The 22,236-nt window shown below is 43.0% G+C and overlaps 1 protein-coding gene across 3 annotated transcripts in view; it reads right to left on the minus strand.

Moving 5' to 3' along the window:
- Positions 1–8,280, minus strand: part of SLC2A12 (solute carrier family 2 member 12) — a 72,262-nt gene extending 63,982 nt beyond the window's left edge. Inside the window, exon 1 of one of the 3 annotated variants that reach the window (XM_055535679.1) lies at positions 8,022–8,280. In XM_055535679.1, coding sequence (XP_055391654.1) covers positions 8,022–8,136 — 115 coding nt within the window. In that variant the 5' untranslated portion in view covers positions 8,137–8,280. The remainder of the gene's footprint in view (positions 1–8,021) is intronic. The other 2 variants (XM_055535680.1, XM_055535681.1) reach the window with 2 other exon arrangements.
- Positions 8,281–22,236: the final 13,956 nt, after the last annotated feature.

Genomic DNA, 22,236 nt, shown 5'->3' on the forward strand with positions numbered 1-22,236 from the left:
TGAGAAACAATTACTTCCAGTTCAGTTCGGTTCAGTTGCTCAGTCATGTCCAGCTCTTTGTGACCCCATGGACTGCAGCACACAAGGCCTTCCTGTCATCACCAACTCCCGGAGTTTACTCAAACTCATGTCCATTGAGTCAGTGATGCCATGCAACCATCTCATCCTCTGTCATCCCCTTCTCCTCCCACCTTCAATCTTTCCCAGCATCAGGGTATTTTCCAATCAGTCAGTTCTTCACATTACGTGGCCAAAGTATTGGAGTTTCAGCTTCAGCAACAGTCCTTCCAATGAATATTCAGGACTGATTTCCTTTAGGACGGACTAGTTGGAGATTACTTCCAAGGGATGCACAATTCTACAATATAAATAATACTTGATTTTCTTAAGGGGGAAAAAAATATTCCTATAAGTCAAAAGATTGCATTTTTCTCCCTGATACTTCAGTACAACAGTATAAAGTGAGTCACGGTCAAAAAGAATGAAAGTTCCTAAAGTGAGAATAAGGTGATAAATTATTTTAGTCTATCTTGGAATGTGAAGTCAAGTGGGCCTTAGAAAGCATCACTACGAACAAAGCTAATGGAGGTGATAGAATTCCAGTTGAGCTATTCCAAATCCTGAAAGATGATGCTGTGAAAGTGCTACACTCAATATGCCAGCAAATTTGGAAAACTCAGCAGTGGCCACAGGACTGGAAAAGGTCAGTTTTCATTCCAATCCCAAAGAAAGGCAATGCCAAAGAATGCTCAAACTACCGCACAATTGCACTCATCTCACACACTAGTAAAGTAATGCTCAAAATTCTCCAAGCCAGGCTTCAGCAGTACGTGAACCGTGAACTTCCAGATGTTCAAGCTGGTTTTAGAAAAGGCAGAGGAACCAGAGATCAAATTGCCAACATCTGCTGGATCATGGAAAAAGCAAGAGAGTTCCAGAAAAACATCTATTTCTGCTTTATTGACTATGCCAAAGCCTTTGACTGTGTGGATCACAATAAACTGTGGAAAATTCTGAAAGAGATGGGAATACCAGACCACCTGATCTGCCTCTTGAGAAATCTGTATGCAGGTCAGGAAGCAACAGTTAGAACTGGACATGGAACAACAGACTGGTTCCAAATAGGAAAAGGAGTTTGTCAAGGCTGTATATTATCACCCTGTTTATTTAACTTCTATGAAGAGTACATCATGAGAAACGCTGGACTGGAAGAAACACAAGCTGAAATCAAGATTGCTGGGAGAAATATCAATAACCTCAGATATGCAGATGATACCACCCTTATGGCAGAAAGTGAAGAGGAACTAAAAAGCCTCTTGATGAAAGTGAAAGTGGAGAGTGAAAAAGTTGGCTTAAAGCTCAACATTCAGAAAACAAAGATAATGGCATCCGGTCCCATCACTTCATGGGAAATAGATGGGGAAACAGTGGAAACAGCGTCAGACTTTATTTTTCTGGGCTCCAAAATCACTGCAGATGGTGATTGCAGCCATGAAATTAAAAGACACTTATTCCTTGGAAGGAAAGTTATGACCAACCTACAGAGCATATTCAAAAGTAGAGACATTACTTTGCCAACAAAGGTCCGTCTAGACAAGGCTATGGTTTTTCCTGTGGTCATGTATGGATGTGAGAGTTGGACTGTGAAGAAGGCTGAGCACCGAAGAATTGATGCTTTTGAACTGTGGTGTTGGAGAAGACTCTTGAGAGTCCCTTGGACTGCAAGGAGATCCAACCAGTCCATTCTGAAGGAGATCAGCCCTGGGATTTCTTTGGAAGGAATGATGCTAAAGCTGAAACTCCAGTACTTTGGCCACCTCATGCAAAGAGTTGACTCATTGGAAAAGACTCTGATGCTAGGAGGGATTGGGGGCAAGAGGAAAAGGGGACGACAGAGGATGAGATGGCTGGATGGCATCACTGACTCGATGGACGTGAGTCTGAGTGAACTCCGGGAGTTGGTGATGGACAGGGAGGCCTGGCGTGCTGCGATTCATGGTGTCGCAAAGAGTCAGACACGACTGAGCGACTGATCTGATCTGATCACTTCTACCTAAATTGTATAGAAAAATTAGTATATCACTGAATCATAACCATTTAGCAAATGCATAAATGAGCATGCTGTGATACAGGAAGAACAGCTTTCCCAAGGAGCCAAGACAGAAAAAAAAAGAAAAATAAACTCATATGACTTTACGTTTACTATAAAGGTAGTATATTTGGCTCAACATTTCAGCTGGGAAATACTTGGAGGGATTTCAGGTTCTGTGTCTTTTTTTTTTTTTTTTTTTGCCATACTGCTTGTGGGGTCCTTTTTCCCTGACTGGTGATTGAACTCAGGTCCTCAGCAGTGAAACCACAGAGGCCTAACCACTGGACTGCTCTGGAATTTCCAGAGGTTGGATACTTTCTGTTCCACTCCAGTACTCCTGCCTGGAAAATCCCATGGACGGAGGGGCCTGGTGGGCTGCAGTCCATGGGGTCGCTAGGAGTTGGACACGACTGAGCGACTTCACTTTATTTTTTCACTTTCATGCATTGGAGAAGGAAATGGCAACCCACTCCAGTGTTCTTGCCTGGAGAATCCCAGGGACGGGGGAGCCTGGTGGGCTGCCGTCTATGGAGTCGCACAGAGTCTGACATGACTGAAGCAACTTAGCAGCAGCAGCAGCAGCAGATACTTTCTGAGGGAAGACAGGATAGGGAATTATTCTCATTTGGCATTTGATCAAATAGCCGCTTGGAAAGCAGCCCGTTTCAACTCTTCTCCTTTCTCACACCATGACTTGGTGTACCTTTAGGTGGCTTTCTTTCATTGCCTTATTTTATTCGCTAACTCATCCACTTGCGGAAGGCTGTTCATGAGAAAAAGCTGAATTTGGGAGCCCCGATTCCATTCAATTTAAATGCCTGTGCTCCGCAACAAGAGGGGCCACCACAGTGAGAGGCTGGAGTACCACATGGCAGGGTAGCCCCGACTTAACACAACTAGAGAAAGCCTGCACACAGCAACAAAGACCCAGCACAGCCAAAAATTAATCAGTTTTTAAAAAAGAACTAACTATTCTTCAACGACAAAATATCATCCCACACATCTATAGCAATTAAAAACTGCATTTTAAGATTGGCTGATTCACCTTTAATACATACATGGAAATTATTTTCCATAGTCACCTCCAGAGTGGACCCATTGTATTTTGAGTTCTGTTTTTCTCAGCTACTACAGGGTCTAGACCACTAAAAAGTATTCCCTAGAGAATACATAAAAAATATACCTGAGGGCTCCCAGTAGGGTCCTTCCAGCTATTCACCAGGCTTGTTCCTAAGAACTCAGTCACTCAGGTCCTGTTGGCAATCTTACTAGACAGAAGGGTGATGCTGAAAATACCTAACAACCACACCAAGGTACTGCCCTATCAAAATAGACATCGGCTGTAAGCCTGCTCGGGCACCCTGGTATCCACAGGCTAATTTCAGGCCCTCCAGGTCAGGGAACTGTTGGTGGCTCCTTGTCTGCCAAGCTCTGCCACCACAGGCTCTCATCAATGCATGTCTGCTGCTGTGGAGGCAGCCTAGAGGTGGTTTGTGACAGGCGGCAATCTTCCTTGACCTCTCGGGGTGACATGATATTAAAGGGGAAAAGATCCCTGCTGTGTGAGTCAAACACCACCCACCCAGATGGGCAGTGGAACAGCTCCCTCCATATTTGTTTAGAGGTTTCTCCCTCCCTGCTACATACAGTCCATGGGATCACAAAGAGTCAAACACGACTTACACCACCACCACCACAGGTCCCAGAGAAGCCATTTACCCAGGTCTCACTGCAACAAAACCCCTCAAATTTAGATTTTTGATATGATTTCCAAATAGGGTGAAATGTACAGACCCAGAGATAAGCAGATTGAAGAGAAAGAGGAGATGGCTATCTTTAAATTTGGTCATATTTTCAGACAAAAACATCTATAGTCCCTCATAAATTCAAATGTCTATAAATCCTGCCATTTCCTTGGGAATATCAAGCCATACACAACTTTTTTGTTTTTGCTGTTGTAACTGCCATTTACTTGTTAGATATACACGCTTTTAAAAGCACAAGTTTTGTCACAGGTTTTGTCACTTTTTCTTTTGATACATATATACTGTATATGGTTTATTTCGAAGAAGGCAATGGCACCCTACTCCAGTACTCTTGCTTGGAAAATCCCATGGACGGAGGAGCCTGTTAGGCTGCAATCCATGGGGTCGCTAGGAGTTGGACACGACTGAGTGACTTCCCTTTCACTTTTCACTTTCATGCATTGGAGAAGGAAATGGCAACCCACTCCAGTATTCTTGCCTGGAGAATCCCAGGGATGGGGGAGCCTGGTGGGCTGCCGTCTATGGGGTCGCACAGAGTCGGACATGACTGAAGTGACTTAGCATATGGTTTATTTTAAAAATTTTCCCTGCTTTTTTAAAGGTATAGTTGATTTATAATATTATATTAGTTTCAGACGTCACTTTTTAATATGTGGAAAGCCTGGGAAAATGGGAATGGTCAAGGTCTGGGTCTTCCCAAAGTAACTTCCCAAAGTTGGTCTCACAGTCAAAGCTCTGTTATCAGGTCAAGGTGGTCAGTCTGACCTTCTCTTCTCTGATAACAAGTCTATTCCCCAAAGTCTTCTCAGTCTATCTTACAAGTAAACTTCTCCTTGAGCTGTCTGAGGAAGCCTGAGAAGGCCAAGCCTGACTCAATTCAAGAGGAACTGGTTTAGGCTAATTCTGAGGGCCCAAGGCTCACAGTAGGAGCACCATAAATATGCCCCAACCTCAAAAACATGACCTGCATAACCAGAGCAGTGATGGACCTGAGGTTTGCTAATGTGATCCTGACCCCGGAGCCGGCTCAGGGCCACAAGGGATGCGAGGGGAGCAGAGAAGCAGCCATGCCACAGGGCTTTCTTTCTACACTTGCCCCCTTTCCACTAAACAAGTGCCATGTTTACCTGCCTCACATACTGACCATCTACTCAGACTCCATTTGCAGAAAGGAGTTTGCAGCTTTAAACACGTTTGAGGACAACCGCCCTAGTGCAGCCACCTCACTAGCAGAGGTGTGCATTTCATGAATCTCAGACTGCGGGACTGCGGCAGCTCAGGCTTAGAAGGGTCTGGGAGGGGGGGAAGTGCCGTCGGTGTCGCTGATTCAGTGAGCCTAGTTCCAGCGATCTGGGTTCCAGTACATGGGGCAGCTGGATCTGCGGTGTGGAAAACATGCACTCACATAAATATTGTTCTGTTTCTGACCTTTTGGGCAGACCTGAGGAGGAAAAGCAGAGCGAGTCGGGTAAAGGAGGACTTAAGGAAACCCTCTTCCTAACCAGTTGTTGAATCATGAATTAGAGGAGCCTGGGAGACCCAGCTTCTGAGGTGGAAGAGCAGGCCCCGCTGGGCCACAGGCTGCCAGGGTCCGCCTTGATCAGCCACCCCCTGAACTTGGGCCAACCATACATCTTCTGGACTCCTGTTCTCCTTGTGTGAGGTGCTCTAGCCATCACGTTTCTCACCTCATCTGTATCTGTTGCTGGCTTTAAGTACCAAGATTTCAAATTGAGCTCAACCTTGCCCTACAAGGTCAATTATAACATGTCTATGAAAGCTGAAATGTTTACTAAAAAGCCATAACTTCTTGAAGATGAATTTAAATTCATTAGCTTCTAGCCACTGGAACAAAGCATTCCTTCCAGTTTAGAGGGTTTGGCCAAGGAAAACCTGCCAACCCTTCTCACTATGCACAATAGCATTAAGGGGTGCAATCACAGGGTTTTTGTTTGTTTGTTTCATTTTTCAGTATCTCAAATGCTTTAATTACCTTATCCGGGGTTTATAACTCATTCCTCTTTGTACATTGTTTTTCATCTAGGAATATAGAACAACTTGCTACCTTCAAACGCAGGAAAAGAAGGATCATTATTAAGCATATTTTAAACACTTGAAATTTCCTGCATGAAGCTACGGAAGTTTAAAATATAAAGAAGTTGAAAGAAGTTTTTGTCAAATATTTCATTTGACATCTTTGTAAATCAGACAAAAATACAACCCCGATAGAAGAGACAAACTAACTTGTCAAAACAGCTGAGTAAGTCCATACTGTGTGTTCATTATATACGTAGATCTGTATAATTGCCTTTGGGTACCAAGAATGCCTAAGACAATTTAGGAAAATTTATAAAAGTAATAATAAGGCTTGTATTTGTCTAAATATAAGCTACATATAGAACCCATCAAAGCTGTATTCATTAAGGAGTTAAGAAAAGCATTTAGGTTTCTTCTTCTACATGATAAAGATTCATTTAAAGTTAAATGTAAAAGACAATTGATGGTGTTTATTCATTTAGTGTTTCTTTTCAACAGTTTAAAGTTGTACTTTAAACTGACAGTTGTGTGTGTTCAGTCTTTAGAAGCACGCATTCTTGCTTTCCATTGCAAACTTGGACAATCTGACCTATTAAAAGGACACTATGCTTTCAAAGACATATCAAAACTAAATAGTCCGTTTTTTAGTGTTACTGTGGAGGCCCCTCTAGCATAAAGTTTGTTTTCAACTTCTTTGCGACATTTATCACTGACTCTATATAGTTACTGCTTTTGTGGCCATTACCACCTCAACTCACCCTCCAGCTCAATCTTGCGAGAATTCAGAAAGAACTTCGCCACTCTTTCTCTACTCCCCAATACAAGTTTCTTTTGTTTGTTCTTGGACTTAGATCACACTTAGAGAAAGTGGCAGCTCTGCTGAAGAGAGGACTGGGCTGTAGTGTAAGGGACCCCAGATATTAATTCTTGACTAGAAGGAGGGAATTCTTGACTAGAAAGAGGGCTAAGCTGGAAGAGGGCAGGGGAGAAGGAGAGCTTCTCCATTAACGAGGAGGCGTTGCTTGGTGCCTCAGTTCCAATGTAGATTCAATTCCAAGATCAGACAATCCCACCATGCAAACCTAAGCATGTAGGGGACTTCCCCTGGTGGTCCAGTGGTTAAGACTCCACCGGGGAATTGGGGAACTAATACTCTGCATGCAATAAATAAATCAAATTAAAACAAATTCTTTTAAAAGAACAATTGTTAAAAAAAAAAATAACTAAGTATATAGATCCATCCCAAGATGAAAGATAAATGCTTTTTGTATTTATTTGGTGGTTTAGATTATTCATGAAATTCTAATATATGGCCTGGGAATGTATTATATGATTAGAGGGAGCAGAGCTGAGAAAAGCAGGGGAAGGAGGTATTATTTGTGTCTGATTTCATTTCATATTACAACGAGTTCCTATTCCTTTGAAGACTAACTGATCGGGAGAGGCAACTAAATGTGGGCAGTGTGTTTGTGAAAATTGTAAATATGGAAGTGAAGAAGGGCATTTGATTTAGCAAAGTTAACAGAAATGAATGAAAACTTCTCCAAATTTCACCTCCAGAAGAAGTATTAAACAAACCTCAGTCTAAAATGCCAGTTTTAAAGAAAGCAGGAGCAAGTAAGCAGAGGTTTTAGACTGCAAACAATGCTCAAATTCATTACAAAAAGACGTCTGCTGGGTACTTAGAAAGAAAGTTGAATTTATTGATTATGTAACTAATAATTTTAGGAAGCCTCCTTAAAATGCTGGTTTTTAAAATGGTGGTTAGAATGTCCAATTGTTACAGATTATCCATGTGTGACAAGAAATGAAAAAAAAAAAGTGTGTATGCGGGGGTGTGTGTGGGTGTCTTCATCGGCGCGATTATCTTGCCAGTCAATTTCTCCAAATGAAAGAGATTTATCCCTGATACAGCCCACACAGAGGAGGGGACCCGGCTTAGGAGTAGTGAGACTTCAGTCTTCACATTAGAGCTCCTTGTCGCTTCTCCCACGAGATCCTGTCCCCTTGTCTCCAGGCACCTTGCACGCTCACGTGGACACACACAAGCACACGCACACACACGAGTGAGACACGCGTCCAGCGCGCTCCTCTCGCGGTCCCCCAGCCAGACTGCCTGGCTTTACCTCGCGCCCAGGGAGGATGCGGGCCGCCGCTGGCTCTGTCGCTGCCATCAGTCTCCGCCGCTCGCCCCTTCGGTTTCAGCAGACTGGGGCCCTCTGCGTTTTCAACAGGTACCATGGTCACGTAGAAGTTACAGCCGTTCCCTGGGCACCAAACCACCCCGACTTCCCCAACTGACACGAGCGGTCACTTTTCCCATAGTTGCATGCTAAAGAAAGGTGGGGAAGGAAAAAAAAAAAAAAAAAAACTTCGAGCAAAGCCAATGTGATTTGTGACCAACTTTGTTTCTATTTCCGAAAGCTTTGCCCTTTTCGGTGACACAGGCTGTTGCTATTCCAAGCAGCCTATCACAGGCAGTGGGAGGGCCGAATCTCCGGAGGATTGTTTTTGCCTGCAGATGCAGAGTTGGAAGCAAAGGATTTCAAGGCTTGGGAACCTGAGCTCTGACAGTGTTTGGCCCTTAGGTGGTGGGGAGCTCTCCTCTTCTTGCACCTTTGAAAAGAGGCAGAGAAAAGAAACAGGCAGATCCAAGTGCAAACTGAGGGAGGGCCTGGAATACTCCCAGATGGTATTAGTTAATCTTGCAGAGGGAGGAACAATTTATGCAGAGACACACCAGAAAGGAAAGTGTGTCAATTTTTCTGCAGGACTGTTGTTCCAAGAGTCATGACACTTAGAGAAATCAACAAAGCATGAAGCATAGTCATTGTTTCTACCTGATGTTACCCTAGGTAAACACCATACATACTCGCTCTCTCCAAGGCTTGTCAGACAAATCAAGGCCTGAGACCAAGTGTAGGCAAAGTCATAATGCACAGATTCTTTGGACTTTTTGCACCCTGGGATTACAGCAAGATAATCCAGTTTATTTATTCATAGCTGTCTAAAGGAGGAACTGACCCTAAATTTCTTGTTGCGTTGCCTGATAGCCTGATGGCAGAAGGAGGGGCATTTCCAATTCCAAGAGACTAGACTTTATGGTCCATGGTGTGGCTGTGGTATCATCCAATCTGGAGCAAAATCAGGGCCTGAGAAGAAGGACTTTTCCCCCCCTCTGATTTGTGACTATATTTCTATAAAAGGCCTTATAGAGTCATGACATTTTACCTTCAGTTATATACTTAGCAAACCATATTTCTTGAAAAAGCTTAGAGAAGAAATTGGGATCATTTTTGAAATTGGGATCATTAAGAGTAAAAACTAAAATTTATGGAGCACTAATGTGCCAGAAATTATGCTGAGGGCATTAACTCAAATGATTCTTTTTTGGGGAGGGGAGAAACTATGAGGCAGGTACCCATACTACAGAGAAGAAAACGGAGGCAAAGTGACTTACCTCAAAAATAGCAGCTAGCCTGTGGTGTAGCTGAGACCAGGAAGCCAGGTGATCTAATGCCATAACTCTTATATAATAAGCTAACTTTCAAGCCTTGTGCTTCTCTGATTTTCTTGGTTTCTGTCACTTTGAGCACTTCTTCACCTGAAGAAGATGAACTGCAGCTTTTGGTCCTTGTCATTCCTGTGGACAGAGAAACAAGTTCGTGCTTGCAGAGGCAGAAGCTGAACTGTGAAGAACTCACTTTCATCATTTTGGCTGGATCCTAACACACCTCTAAATCAACTTGTAATTTATACATTTACTTTGCTCATCATTAGATGTTTCCATGTATTTCTTTTCCTTCAGAGAATCAGGCAGCAAATGGAAACAAACCTGTGTTGATTCAACTAGTGTTTATCATGCACCTATTATATGTCAGCTGCTAGTGCTGGAAAATTAGTTATTTGAGTGTAACCCAGCACTCTTCCGATTCAGAGGTGAGTGGTTCAGACTCCAGCAGATTAGCCTGTCCCCACTATAGAATGTGTGGTGCGGTGATGCTGTGGCTTGTATTTGTTCCCAGGATGTGTTATCATTGTAGGAGCAACAGGTTTTTTTTGTTTTGTTTTGTTTTTTTATCTTCAAGACACACTTATTCTAATCAGCTCTTGGTATTCTCTTGGCTTCTGTCTTCTCTCTGCTGGGAATCCATGACCTCGGCTGGGGACATGGTCTTGCGATGGATCAGCTGTATAATTGCTTTTGTTTAATGATCTCAGGCCCCGTGTCTCCAGCAGCTTCCTGGCACCATGGATGTGTTGGGGGTGTTTTCTGTAGTCTTTGACCAAGTAGAAGATAAACCTAATTCCAGAATCCCTTACTATGGTGAAGAGCAATTCAGCAATTCTCAATTTGCTTTCTGTAGCCGAACTGCATAGGATCTCCTAAGGCAGAAACCAAGGAGACATGCAAAGGAATAGCACACAATGTGACTGACCACATTGCTCCCAGTATCTCTAATTCTGTTCTTTATCTCACTGTTGACCCAGTGCGGGCCACTGGTTCTCCCCAGCTCTGGTCTGTGCTCACTTCTCTCTTTTAAACAGAGTAAAGTTTAGGAGAAAAAGTCTTTTCTCCCAGACTAATGGGAAATATTCTTCTGACGAAATTTCCTGAAGAACACTGTACTTCTCCTTCATAGTATTTTGTACACTTACTGTGATACAGTTTCATTATAGTTACAAACAGCAGTTTGATTCAACCTTCCTTTTTTCTGCTAGATCACAGGCTCTGTGACAATGGACTGTGTCTGTTTGGTTCATTATGGATATTCCAAGCTCCTGGCACAGAGTGAATATTCAGTAAATATTTGCTGGATGACAGACTGATTCCTGTAAATCCAACTAACTTTAGCATGACTAGAATGTAAGCCCCATGAGGGCAGGCCCCTATGTCTACCCTGAGCATTCATTCATCTCTATGTCCCTAGCTCTAAGCATAGTGCCAGACATGCAGCAAACCCTCAATAAATACATGTTAAATAAGTGACTGCTCACATACGGGCTCTTCAGTTCAGTTCAGTTCAGTCGCTCAGTCATGTCCGACTCTTTGCGACCCCATGAATTGCAGCATGAGTGACCTGATTAACTATGTAGTTTCTAAAAACCCCTTTGACTACTTTCTGAAACACTTTGTCCTTTTTTTCTTTTTTGGTACTCTCTTTAAAGCAAGTATCGCCACAGGCTGTCCCTCTTCAGTGGAATTTGAACCACTACTATCCTTAAAAACTGTTCCTCCACTTAAGGAAGATATAATCAACAGATGGACAGTTCATATCCCATGATTTCAATAATTTTGCTACATACCATTTCAGACTGGGCTTCCTTGATGACTCAGTAGTAAAGAATTCACCTGTCAATGCAGGAGTGGGGGTTTTGTCCCTGGGTTGGGAAGATGCCCTGGAGAAGAAGGAAGTGGCACCCTACTCCAATATTCTTGCTAGGAAATCCCATGGACAAAGGAGTCTGGCAGGCTATAGTCCATGGAGTTACAAGAGTCAGACATGACTTAGTGATTAAACAACAGCAACCACCATTTCAGACCACCTGCTCATAGTTAATGCTACCAAATCCCAAACTATACATTACAGCTTATAAACTGACAAGGCAAATAAGAGGAGATGAAGAAGAAGGTAAGCAGCATCACCTCTGCTGTGTATCCTCCAGGTCTATTTTTATGATGATTTTTCTTAAACCTTGCAACAACTTTGTGAAGTAAAGACTACTGCCTTCATTTGGCAGAAATTGAAACTGAGAGGTTTATGAAACATGTCACAGATCAAAAAAAAAAAAAACTACTTTCCAATATTTCATCCTGAAAATTTTCAATCTAGGAAAACCTAGATTCTATAATCAACATTTTACTATGGCTTGCTCTTTCACCTGTGTATCTGGATTTTAATCCCTCTATCCATCCATTGATTCATTTTAGATTTTATGCATTTCAAAGTAGGTTGAAATACTTGGGTATGTATGTCATTAACTAGAGTCCAATAATTGTTTAGGTTCTTTTTTTTTCTTTGAGACATTTTACATACAACAATATGCACAAATCCCATGTGTAACATTATATAAATTCAGAGATGCACATACATATGTCCACTCCAAACCTCTACTAACTTACAGAACATTACTATCATCCAATAAGTCCCTTTATGTCTTTTCTGAGTAACTTCCCATCAAAACCCCTAGAAGCAACCAATGTTCTGATTTTCTCCACATGGGTAACCATCCCCTGTTCTAGCTCCTCATAGAATGGAATCAAAGAGTATATACTCCTGTGTAAGGCTTCTTTCACTGACCATAATTGTAACATTCATCCATATGTTTGTGTGTATTAGTAGATTATTCTGCTTATTGCTGACTAGTATTCCATGGGTAAATATATCACAGTTTATTTATCCATTTTCCTACTGATGGGCACCTGGGCTGTTTTGTTTGGGCTATTATAAATAAAGCTGTTATGAGCATTCTACAAGTCTTTTTGCAGAACATACCATTTCAAAGCACAGCAGTCCAAATCCATTTGATTCCAAAACTCACATGCTTTCCACTACACCCTGTTGCTTCTCTGTGGTGCATCCCATTGCCCTCTGTTTTTGTGAAATGTACCTCCTGAGTTTTTATCCTAAAATAGTTCATTACAGTATAAACATAAATGGCAAATATGATCTCTGGACAAAAAATATCCAGATACCAATGCAGGTCTTTTTAGCTATACTCCAATAAAATATTCATCTTGGTAGAAGTTTTTTGGAAGAATATTTATTATTTTACATGTTCATACTACCCAAATAACTTTTTCTAAGGGTGTTCAATATTTTTAATGAGTAGAATATTAATAGTTATAACATATTGATTAAATTTCCTCAGATTAAAAAAGAAGTCTGATTAAATTCATTCTATGTCCACTTGATATAAAATTATAAAATGAATTGTTAAAAGAAGGATAATATAGCAATATAATAAAATATTATTTCCATTATTTGAAATGAAAAAAATCAGAGTAGAAAATTGCATGCTGATTACCACCATAATAATTTTTTTTTAAAGTATGCATATTGGCAGAGACTATAAGGGGATTTGGAAAAATTGAAAATAACAAATACACTGACAGAGTAATCTTAGGTCATATATGCTGCTGCTGCTGCTAAGTAGCTTCAGTCATGTCCGACTCTGTGTGACCCAATGGACGGCAGCCCACCAGGCTTCCCCATCCCTGGGATTCTCCAGGCAAGAACACTGGAGTGGGTTGCCATTTCCTTCTCCAATGCATGAAAGTGAAAAGTGAAAGTCAAGTTGCTTAGTCGTGTCCGACTCTTCGCGACCCCATGGACTGCAGCCTACCAGGCTCCTCTGTCCATGGGATTTTCCAGGCAAGAGTACTAGAGTGGGGTGTCATTGCCTTCTCCATATGAATTTAGTCCTAATCATGGGTAAATCATGTGTAAAAAGTATTTTCTGAAAAAATATTTTCTTAATGTTGTTATAATACTGTCTATCTAATAAATATAAATCTGAAGAAAAGTACTTCAAATTAGGGTTGCCATACACTGTTGTGCAATATGTACATCACACAATTATAGGTGGGTCATTCCCATTCCCTTAGACAGAAATTTGTTTGTTTATAAAACAGATTTTCCAGAAAATCAAAGTTAAAATGTAATTTGCACAAAGATCCATTTGGGCAATTAATGGGGCTGTTCAAATTATAATCTTCCTCTGCTTTGCGATGTCTTATCTATTGGTTCAACCTATATCTGCTTTTGTATTGCTTAGCTCTATGAGCACCCTTCTCCATTCTATTACCTATTTTTCCAATTAAATTATTAATTTTTAAATTTTCCTCGGTACTTTTTGGATGGCAGCATCCACAGTTTTTCAATCACCAAGGCTTTCCTTTAGGTTATCTTTCTTTTTATGCCATAATGGCAGAAAAAAAATTACTCTTTATTCCCCATACTTGATAAATATTTGGTTTGAGTGTCTTGTGCATGTTTGCTAAGTAACTTCAGTTGTGTCCAACTCTTTGCAACCCTACAGACTCTAACCCACCAGGCTCCTCTGTCCATGGAATTCTCCAGGTGAGAATAGTGGGATGGGTTGCCATTTCCTCCTCCAGGGGATCTTTCCAATCCAAGGATCGAACCTGGGTCTCCTGCATTGCAGACAGATCCTTTGCCATCGGAGCCACCAGGGAAACCACCCCCATCTCTGCTGTCACTCTTTAAATCCAGACCACTCTCCACCTCCCATGTGGACAGCTGTAGTGACCTCCAACTGATCTACCTGACTGCATTCTTTGATCCCCAAAGCCCACTTTCCATGCTACAGCTAAGACTTCTGTCTAAAATCCAGACCCTTAAATGGTTCCAGTTGTTTTAAACCTTTGACCAACTGCCAACTGTTCTTGGGACTGGTCTACATTTCTTAATGAGTCCTAAAATGCCCAGCATGGTCTGGCTTCAGCTGATTTCTCTGGATGCATCTCCTGCTGCTTCCTCACTGGAAACTCTGCAGTCTAGTCCCATCTTGGACTTTATGATGGGCCAGTGCCTCCTTGACCTCATACGCTTATAGACATTCTTGTCTCACTCCTCACTGTAGTTGCCTCAGGCTCACCTCCAGCACAACTGTCCAAACTAGGAATAGAGTTCCCATGTTTAGGGAGCCAAAGGGATGAGCCAGGATCCTCTCTTTGGGGGTCTTTGCTCTCTAAACTAGAGATTGGTTATATATCAGTCAGATTTCTCTTTGGGAATTTTAAACAGGAAGGATTTTGACACAGGGAGCTGGGGGCTTATAAAATCATTGGAAAGCCTGAAAGATTCGATTCCAATCATTGAGAAATGACTCCCAGAATAATACAGAGCAGACTCATCAGCTGGGCTCCTATATCTAAGGTTACCTAATGGAGCAATGAGTTCAGTTTTAAACACTAAACCTAACACTAACCCTAACCCTAACCCTAACCCTAACCCTAACAACTGTGGGCTTCACAAGTGGTACAGTGGTAAAGAATCTGCCTGCCAATGAAGGAGATATAGGAGATGCAGGTTCGATCCCTGGATCAGGAAGATCCCCTGGAGAAGGAAACGGCAATCCACTCCAGTATTCCTGCCTGCGAAATCCCATGAACAGAGAAACCTGGCAGACCACAGCACATGGGGTCACAAAGAGTTGGACATGACTGAGCATGCACAACGCACCCCACATCTGCATTCTCTAAGAAGTTATGAACGTCAAATACTGCCTCAGGAAAATCTCACATTCACTTAATCTCATAGGCTAGTGGAAACTCCCAAGGAGGCAGAGAAAATAGCCTCCCATCATATCTACCTTCTTTTTTTTTTTTTTTTTTTTCCTACCGTTTTGCAGTTTTGCAGATACTTCCAACTGATGTCTAGAGCCTGATTGCAAAGAACTCTGGGAAACGTAGTTTTCTACTCTATCCAAGCAGAAGGAGGATGGAATGGAAATTGAAAGGGCCATTCCAATGTATCCATCAATGGTGGGTGAATGTTTGGATTAATATGAAGTGAAGCCTGGGGTCAGAGCTACGGCAGGCCATGGCAGGCCAAAATCTGTACAAGCCAGAGTTATAGTAGAGGCAGCAGAGGAGATGTGCAAAATCAGAGAAAGCTGGATGGAGAGAGAGCAAGAGAATGAAAAATCACAGAGTGAAACAGAGAGGTGGAACTCTTAGGTCAGGCCCCAGGAGAATGGTCTTGGCTTTTGACTTTCTATGAGGTCTGGTTGGGCTCTATACTTGCCCTTCAATACTTGAGGAATTGGGAGGTATGATCTTTTCATTCCTTTCCCACTTCCTCCCCATCTCCCTCTGCCAGATGCCTCAGTCTTCTCTGTCCTCCCTTTCCCCAAGTTGGGCCAAGGACCCCACTCCCTGCTCCCATGGCATAGAGTGCAGTGCTGACATAAGGTGATGATTTCCTAAACTGTTCTCCCTGCTAGACTGTAACCACTGTGCCCACCCGGCAAGTTGTGATCACATGTTCCCTGCCACTCCTCTGGAGTCTAGCGTGGGTGGCTAAACCTTGAGTCACTCACTAAATATTTGCATAAAGAAACACAGGAGAAAAAGATAGAGATGAACAATAAAAAAAGATGAGCAGTAAAACTTCAAATTGATTTTATATTGCTTCATTATAAAATCACTTTGAAAGTAGGTTCTAGGACTAGCTTTGGTTTTAATTCTGGCTGCATCACTTACTAACTTGGGAACCTCTTTATGTCTCAGCTTTCTCATCTCTAAAATGGGATAATAATAGCACCCATCTCTTAGAGTTCTTATGAAGATTAAATGTATTAATATAAAGAAAGTATTTAGAACAGTATCCTACCATTGTTGTTGTTGTTGTTGAGTTGCTCGGTCACGTCTGATTCTTTGTGACCCCATGGACTGCAGTATGCCAGGCTTCCCTGTCCCCCATCTCCCAAAGCTTGCTCAAACTCATGTCCATTGAGTCGGTGATGCCATCCAGCCATCTTGTCCTCTGTCGTCCCCTTCTCCTCCTGCCTTCTACCTTTCCCAGCATCAGAGTCTTTTTCAGTAAGTCAGCTCTTTGTATCAGGTGGCCAAAGTATTGGAGCTTCAGCTTCAATATCAGCCCTTCCAATGCTTCAGCATCGGTCCTTCCAGTCCAACCACAGTGACCCTCAATAAATAATAGCTGTTGAACCCAACGGGCTCCATGGAAGTACAGGTAAGTCTAGAAAAAAAAACAAAAATGATTCAAGAGTAAGATCATATAAATGCTATTGCATTTTTTGTTTATTATCCACTTGACTCTAAGCCATTCAAATGATTCTTCTAGGCTATTTCCTTATCTCTAAGATAGGAAAACACACACTCGCTTTGCCGAAAGCTGATAAATTTTTTTGCCATGCAGCTAAGCTCCCTTCTTTTGGCAAAACCTTGTAATTTTCTGTTGGGAAATGACATGCCATTTTGACCTGCCAACTAATGTGCACCATCCCTTAGCCAAGGGGTAGGCTTTTAATGCCTGCCACAACAAGCAGATGTTCTATCCCCAGAATGTGAGTTTTGAGAGGTGACACAGGTCAATACCTGAGTGGAATAGTCACTCATTCCTGATAACAGAACAGAAAACATCACCCACTATTACCTATTTCTCCAGAACTTTCCTGGTTTCTCCCAAGACTTAGTTCTTCCTGTTTTTTCTGCAGTCCTATAAACTAGTCAAAGCCCAGCAACACATTTGTTTTTGGCTACTGTTGACCAGGGTCCAAAGATTCCTTAGCAAAAATTATCTCAAAGGACTGTGGTTAAGATAAAAATCAGAGAAAGTATTTGAAAGCACTTTGAAAACTGTTCAGGTGCTATATAAATAAAATTTATCCACTAATGCAATAGCAGTAGCAACCATAGAAGAGAATCAAGTTAATGCTCAGTTTATTTGTTTATCCATACAACATCAGGCGCTCTTTCTAAATAAGGGCAGATACTCCATATGACAGTAGAGTGGCAACTGTTATAGTGGTAATAAACTAGAACAGTCCACTAGAACAGTCCACACATCTCCAGCCTCTACAATAGCATGACCTGACTCAACATTTCACAGAGCCACACACCCAGCTGGAGGCCCCAGTGAGATCTTTAACTCTCAGACGAATCTGGGGCCTGCTCTCACGACCAGAGGATTTCCCAGGTGGCTGGGTGGTAAAGAATCTGCCTCCCAATGCAGGTGCTGCAGGAGATGCAGCTTTGATCCCTGGGTTGGGAAGATTGATTCCCTGGAGGAGGAATTACACTCCAATATTCCTGCCAAATAATCCGACGGACAGGGGAGCTTTGGCTGAATGCCGAAAAATTGATGCTTTTGAACTGTGGTGTTGGAGGAGACTCTGAGAGTCCCTTGGGCTACAAGGAGATCCAACCAGTCCATCCTAAAGGAAATCAGTCCTGAATATTCATGGGAAGGACTGATGCTGAAGCTGAAACTCCAATACCTTGGCCACCCGATGCAAGGAACTGACTCATTTGAAAAAATCCTGATGCTGGGAAAGATTGAAGGTAGGAGGAGAAGGGGACAACAGAGGATGAGATGGTTGGATGACATCACTGACTCAATGGACATGAGTTTGAGTAAACTCCGGGAGTTGGTGATGGACAGGGAGGCCTGGCGTGCTGCAGTCCATGGGATTGCAAAGAGTCAGACACGACTGAGTGACTGAACTGAACTGAACTGGGGGGACCCTGGTGGGCTTCAGTCCATGGGGTTGCAAAGAGTTGGACAAGACTTAGTGAATGAGCATACATGAATGATTACCACCAGGAGAGAAGGGGAGAAGAGACAGTGCCAAGAAACGATCAGGCCCCATCTTTCGAGCCCCATTTTTAGAGAGCTTACTCTATGAAATGGCAGGGGTCAACGTCCCAGTCCTTCTTTCCCTGTTGGTAAAGAGAATCAATACCTTAAAGTGGAGAGAATCAACTCTGGTGTTAAGATAAGAATGGATTGGCTAGGATTGAACCTGCGTCTCCTACGGCTCCTGCATTGCAGGCAGATTCTTTTCATCTCCTAGCCACCTGGGAAACTCTCTTGGCTAGGGTGATACTTCCTATTTCCTCTTCTACAGAGGTGTGAGATATTAACAGACATTCTGAGGAACTGAAAAATGAGGGGGCTCTTTTATTATCCAAAATGTTTGAGAAATTCCCTATATGATATACTGTACTTAGAAAGAAAGTGAAAGTCACTCAGGGAAGCCCATACTGTACTTAGGACACTAAGAAACATTTTATATTTAAGAAAATTTTCACTATAGACACAAAATAATTTAAAGGTAGATTCTCAGCCTCTGAGAATCGTGTTAGGAGAAATCTAATTTTAAGGTAGATTTCCCCTAACTTCTTTAACTTTAATCCTTCTTTTCTCCACAAAAAATAAATTAATTTAAAAAAAAGTATTAATTTTTAGGAGGACACAGTTTGGGCAATCTGTATTCAGATGCTGGTGGGATTGGGGTGGTTTTGCTCACAACCGCCCATGCCCCTGAATTTACTCTTCTCTGCTGCCCCCTTTTGATAGACAGAGGGAAAAGCAGGTTTTCAGCTGCAAGGGGCTAAAGGACCCTGGAGACTGCAACAGTAGCTGCCAATGTCTGCTGGGAAAAGAGAGCACCACACTGATAGGGGAGTTGCCTTTGTCAGCTGCTGTGTGCAGTTTTGTGGGTCTGGTTAGCTGCTTGCTCCTGCTGCCTGCCTGCCTGCCTGGAGTAAAGGGAATGTAGGTGTTCTTTCAAACACTCATTCACCCGTTCTCACAAATGTCATGTATGATGCACCCAGCCCCATGCATGGTGATGAGGTGGAGCAATGAATGCAACCGGAAGAACTCAAGACCTTTCCAGTTGATCTGACTGCGTTCTTTGTACTTGTGCCCTGACCTTCATTTTGACTCTAATACTCTTCCTTTCTAGACATGGTTCTCTGAGACTGTGTAGACATGGTTCTCTGAGACTGTGACCTTTGATCCAGGCTTCTTATAGGCATTAGTGTTAAATCAAATGGTTGAATCAGTTCAGTTCACTTCATTCGCTCAGTCATGTCCGACTCTTTGTGACCCCATGGACTGCAGCACTCCAGACTCCCCTGTCCATCACCAATTCCCAGAGCTGGCTCAAACTTAGGTCCATCGAGTCGGTGATGTCATCCAACCATCTCATCCTCCATCGTCCCCTTCTTCTCCTGCCCTCAATCTTTCCCAGCATTGGGGTCTTTTTCAATGAGTCAGTTCTTCACATCAGGTGGCCAAAGTACTGGAGCTTCAGTTGGTTGAATAACAACTTATTTTTTCACCACGAAATATTTAAACTCATTTTTAAGTTCAAATAACCACATTAATGTGTATCTTTTATGGCACTCATCTCCTTTTTGAATTCTTGTTCTAAAATAGATAAGAGTTGGAGAGAAGGGAGGTTTGCATAAGCTAGAACTTGAGACCTGAAGCTGGCATGAGGAGCAGGCAGGCCCAACACCCATCTCATATTGAAAAAGCTGCAAAAAAACAACTGGAACTCTCAAATCATGAAAAGATATAAAGGAGCCCTGAATTTCTTTTAAAATGCAATCTTTTCTAGGAGTACAAGAGCAACCCCTGTATCTTCCAACCTGACCAGAGAGCCCGAGTTACAGGCTAAGCTTTTGGAATTCGTTAGAGGGTGAGGGGAGTCCATGATGGAAATTAATCAGGAAACAAGTGACTGTAGGTCCCAGGCTGAGAAAAGTGGGAGCATTAAGTAGATGGTGCCACACTGATAGATTTCCAAGGCCAGAAGCGATGTCAACTGATGAGATATCCCAGGTGTATTAGTTAGCAGACTAACAAAGCTACTGTAACAAAGTACCACAGACTGGGTGGCTTAGACACAGAAACTTAATTGTCTCATGGCTCTGGAGGCTACAAGTCTGAGATCAAGGTGTTAGCAGAGCCATGCATAACCTCAATCTTCAGATGGCATTCTCCCTATGTGTGCATGCATCTATGTATTCTCTTTTTATAAGGACACCAACCATATTGGATTAATAACAACACAAGTCTCTGTATAAGGACAGCATCCTACTCCCGTATGACCTCCTTAACTAACTGCATCTGTAAAGTCTCTATTTCCAATAAGGTTACATGCTGAGGTCCCGGGGATTAGGCCTCCAATATATGAATTAGGGGAGTGGGGTACAATTGGGACCCCACTTGGAGAAACCTTTCTTCAGACATTGTGCCTGAATGTCTGAGAACTTCAGAAAAGGATTTAGAGTTGACTGAAAACCAGAGGATGCTGCAGGTCAGTTCCCTAAGTCCACTCTTGAAGGCTGTTGAAAAGGTTGAGATCTGTATTTAAACTGGAATTAGAGTCTTTGGTACAGAAGTGTCTGGTCTGGGAGATACACACCTGTAGCTCAGAACTTGCTCATTTAAACTGGGCGTGCACACACACGCAGCTGAGTGCCTCATGCTGCTGCATGTCCACCCTCACTGAACCTGTGTTCCCTCCCCCTCCCCAAATGCTCTTCTATCCATTGAACCAGGTGAAGAAAAGGGGGAGAAGAGAGATGAGGAGCCAATTGCTCACTTCCATGCAAAATGGAGCGAGACATGGATGAGTTGACTTCAGCAGCCCATATCTTGCCTGCTGTGGCAGATGGGAATTTAGCAAAGCAATAAAAAGCCCTGACTGCTCTTGTGCAGGCTTTGGGGATCTTATTGTGGATATCCTTTGCCTGGGTCCCCTGGAATGGGGTGGTGCTGAGGCACAGAGAGTACCCTCTGGCCTGGTTCATCCCTCCCCATCTAAGAACCTGGTCCTTGAAGGAGGGGCCTGGAACCCAAGTGAAGAGACCACAGCATGGAGCAAGCCCCTAGTGGCCCCAGTGGAGACCAAGGGCCCTGCTTAGCCCAATGTGGGAAGATATAGAGAAAGCCACTGAGGGATTAGGGAAGCCCAATGGCTTCGTGTTTCCTTCTCTTGTGGTAGATGGTGCACAAGAATGACTTTGCAGCTTGACAGAGGCAACTCGGGTGCATTTGCAGTGATCTCAGCAAATTAGGGAGAAAAGCAAGGAGTGGGGGACCTCCACACACCAAGAAATTAGGCTTAGCTGGCTCCTTCTGTGTTCTTTTTTACTCCACCCTACAGGGACCCCCCACAATGAAGGGAAGAATGGTGAGGAAGAAGAGGGCCCAGTCCCCAGTTAGGGACAAGATCTGGGTTTGTCAAAACTGGACTCTTCCTTTCTGGCTGTCTTTAAGCCAAACATCACTCCCTCAAACTTCAGGTTTGTTGGGGCTTCACTGGGCGAAGAAAATTCTAAACCTGAGATTCATGATGAGCTGGGAAGTTGCCTCCCCCTCCACTGGCTACAGACCCAGGCTCCAAGTCTAGGAGTCCTAAACCCTCACCGACTGATAAGCTGCTTCCAGTGGAGAAGCTAACATGCTGGGAAACAGACCTGGGCCCCTGGGAGGTATGACAAAGCCGGGAATGCTGTTTTCTTTTCAGAGACTCCAGATTGTGCAAGAAGGTAAGAGAGAGAGGAGAGTGATGAGATTGTTTGAAAATAGCAGTTTGCGTCTTGCTGCTCCTGTGTGTTTACCTCCCCCATTCCAGAAGACAGCCAGGCCCCAATGTTCCCGGCAGCCGCTTTGTGTGGCGAGGCTGGAAGGAGCGGTTGCCAGGCACCAGAAGACACCCCTCCTCCTGGCTTTTGTGTTGCCTGGGCCTGGCTGATCCCAGGGAATTGTGCTGCCTTAGAGCGAGAGCCAATGGAGTGAGTGCTCGGGGTAGGAACGACCTAAGTGC

Source organism: Bubalus kerabau, chromosome 9 (assembly GCF_029407905.1).
Source record: "Bubalus kerabau isolate K-KA32 ecotype Philippines breed swamp buffalo chromosome 9, PCC_UOA_SB_1v2, whole genome shotgun sequence".
NCBI classification, from domain to species: domain Eukaryota; kingdom Metazoa; phylum Chordata; class Mammalia; order Artiodactyla; family Bovidae; genus Bubalus; species Bubalus kerabau.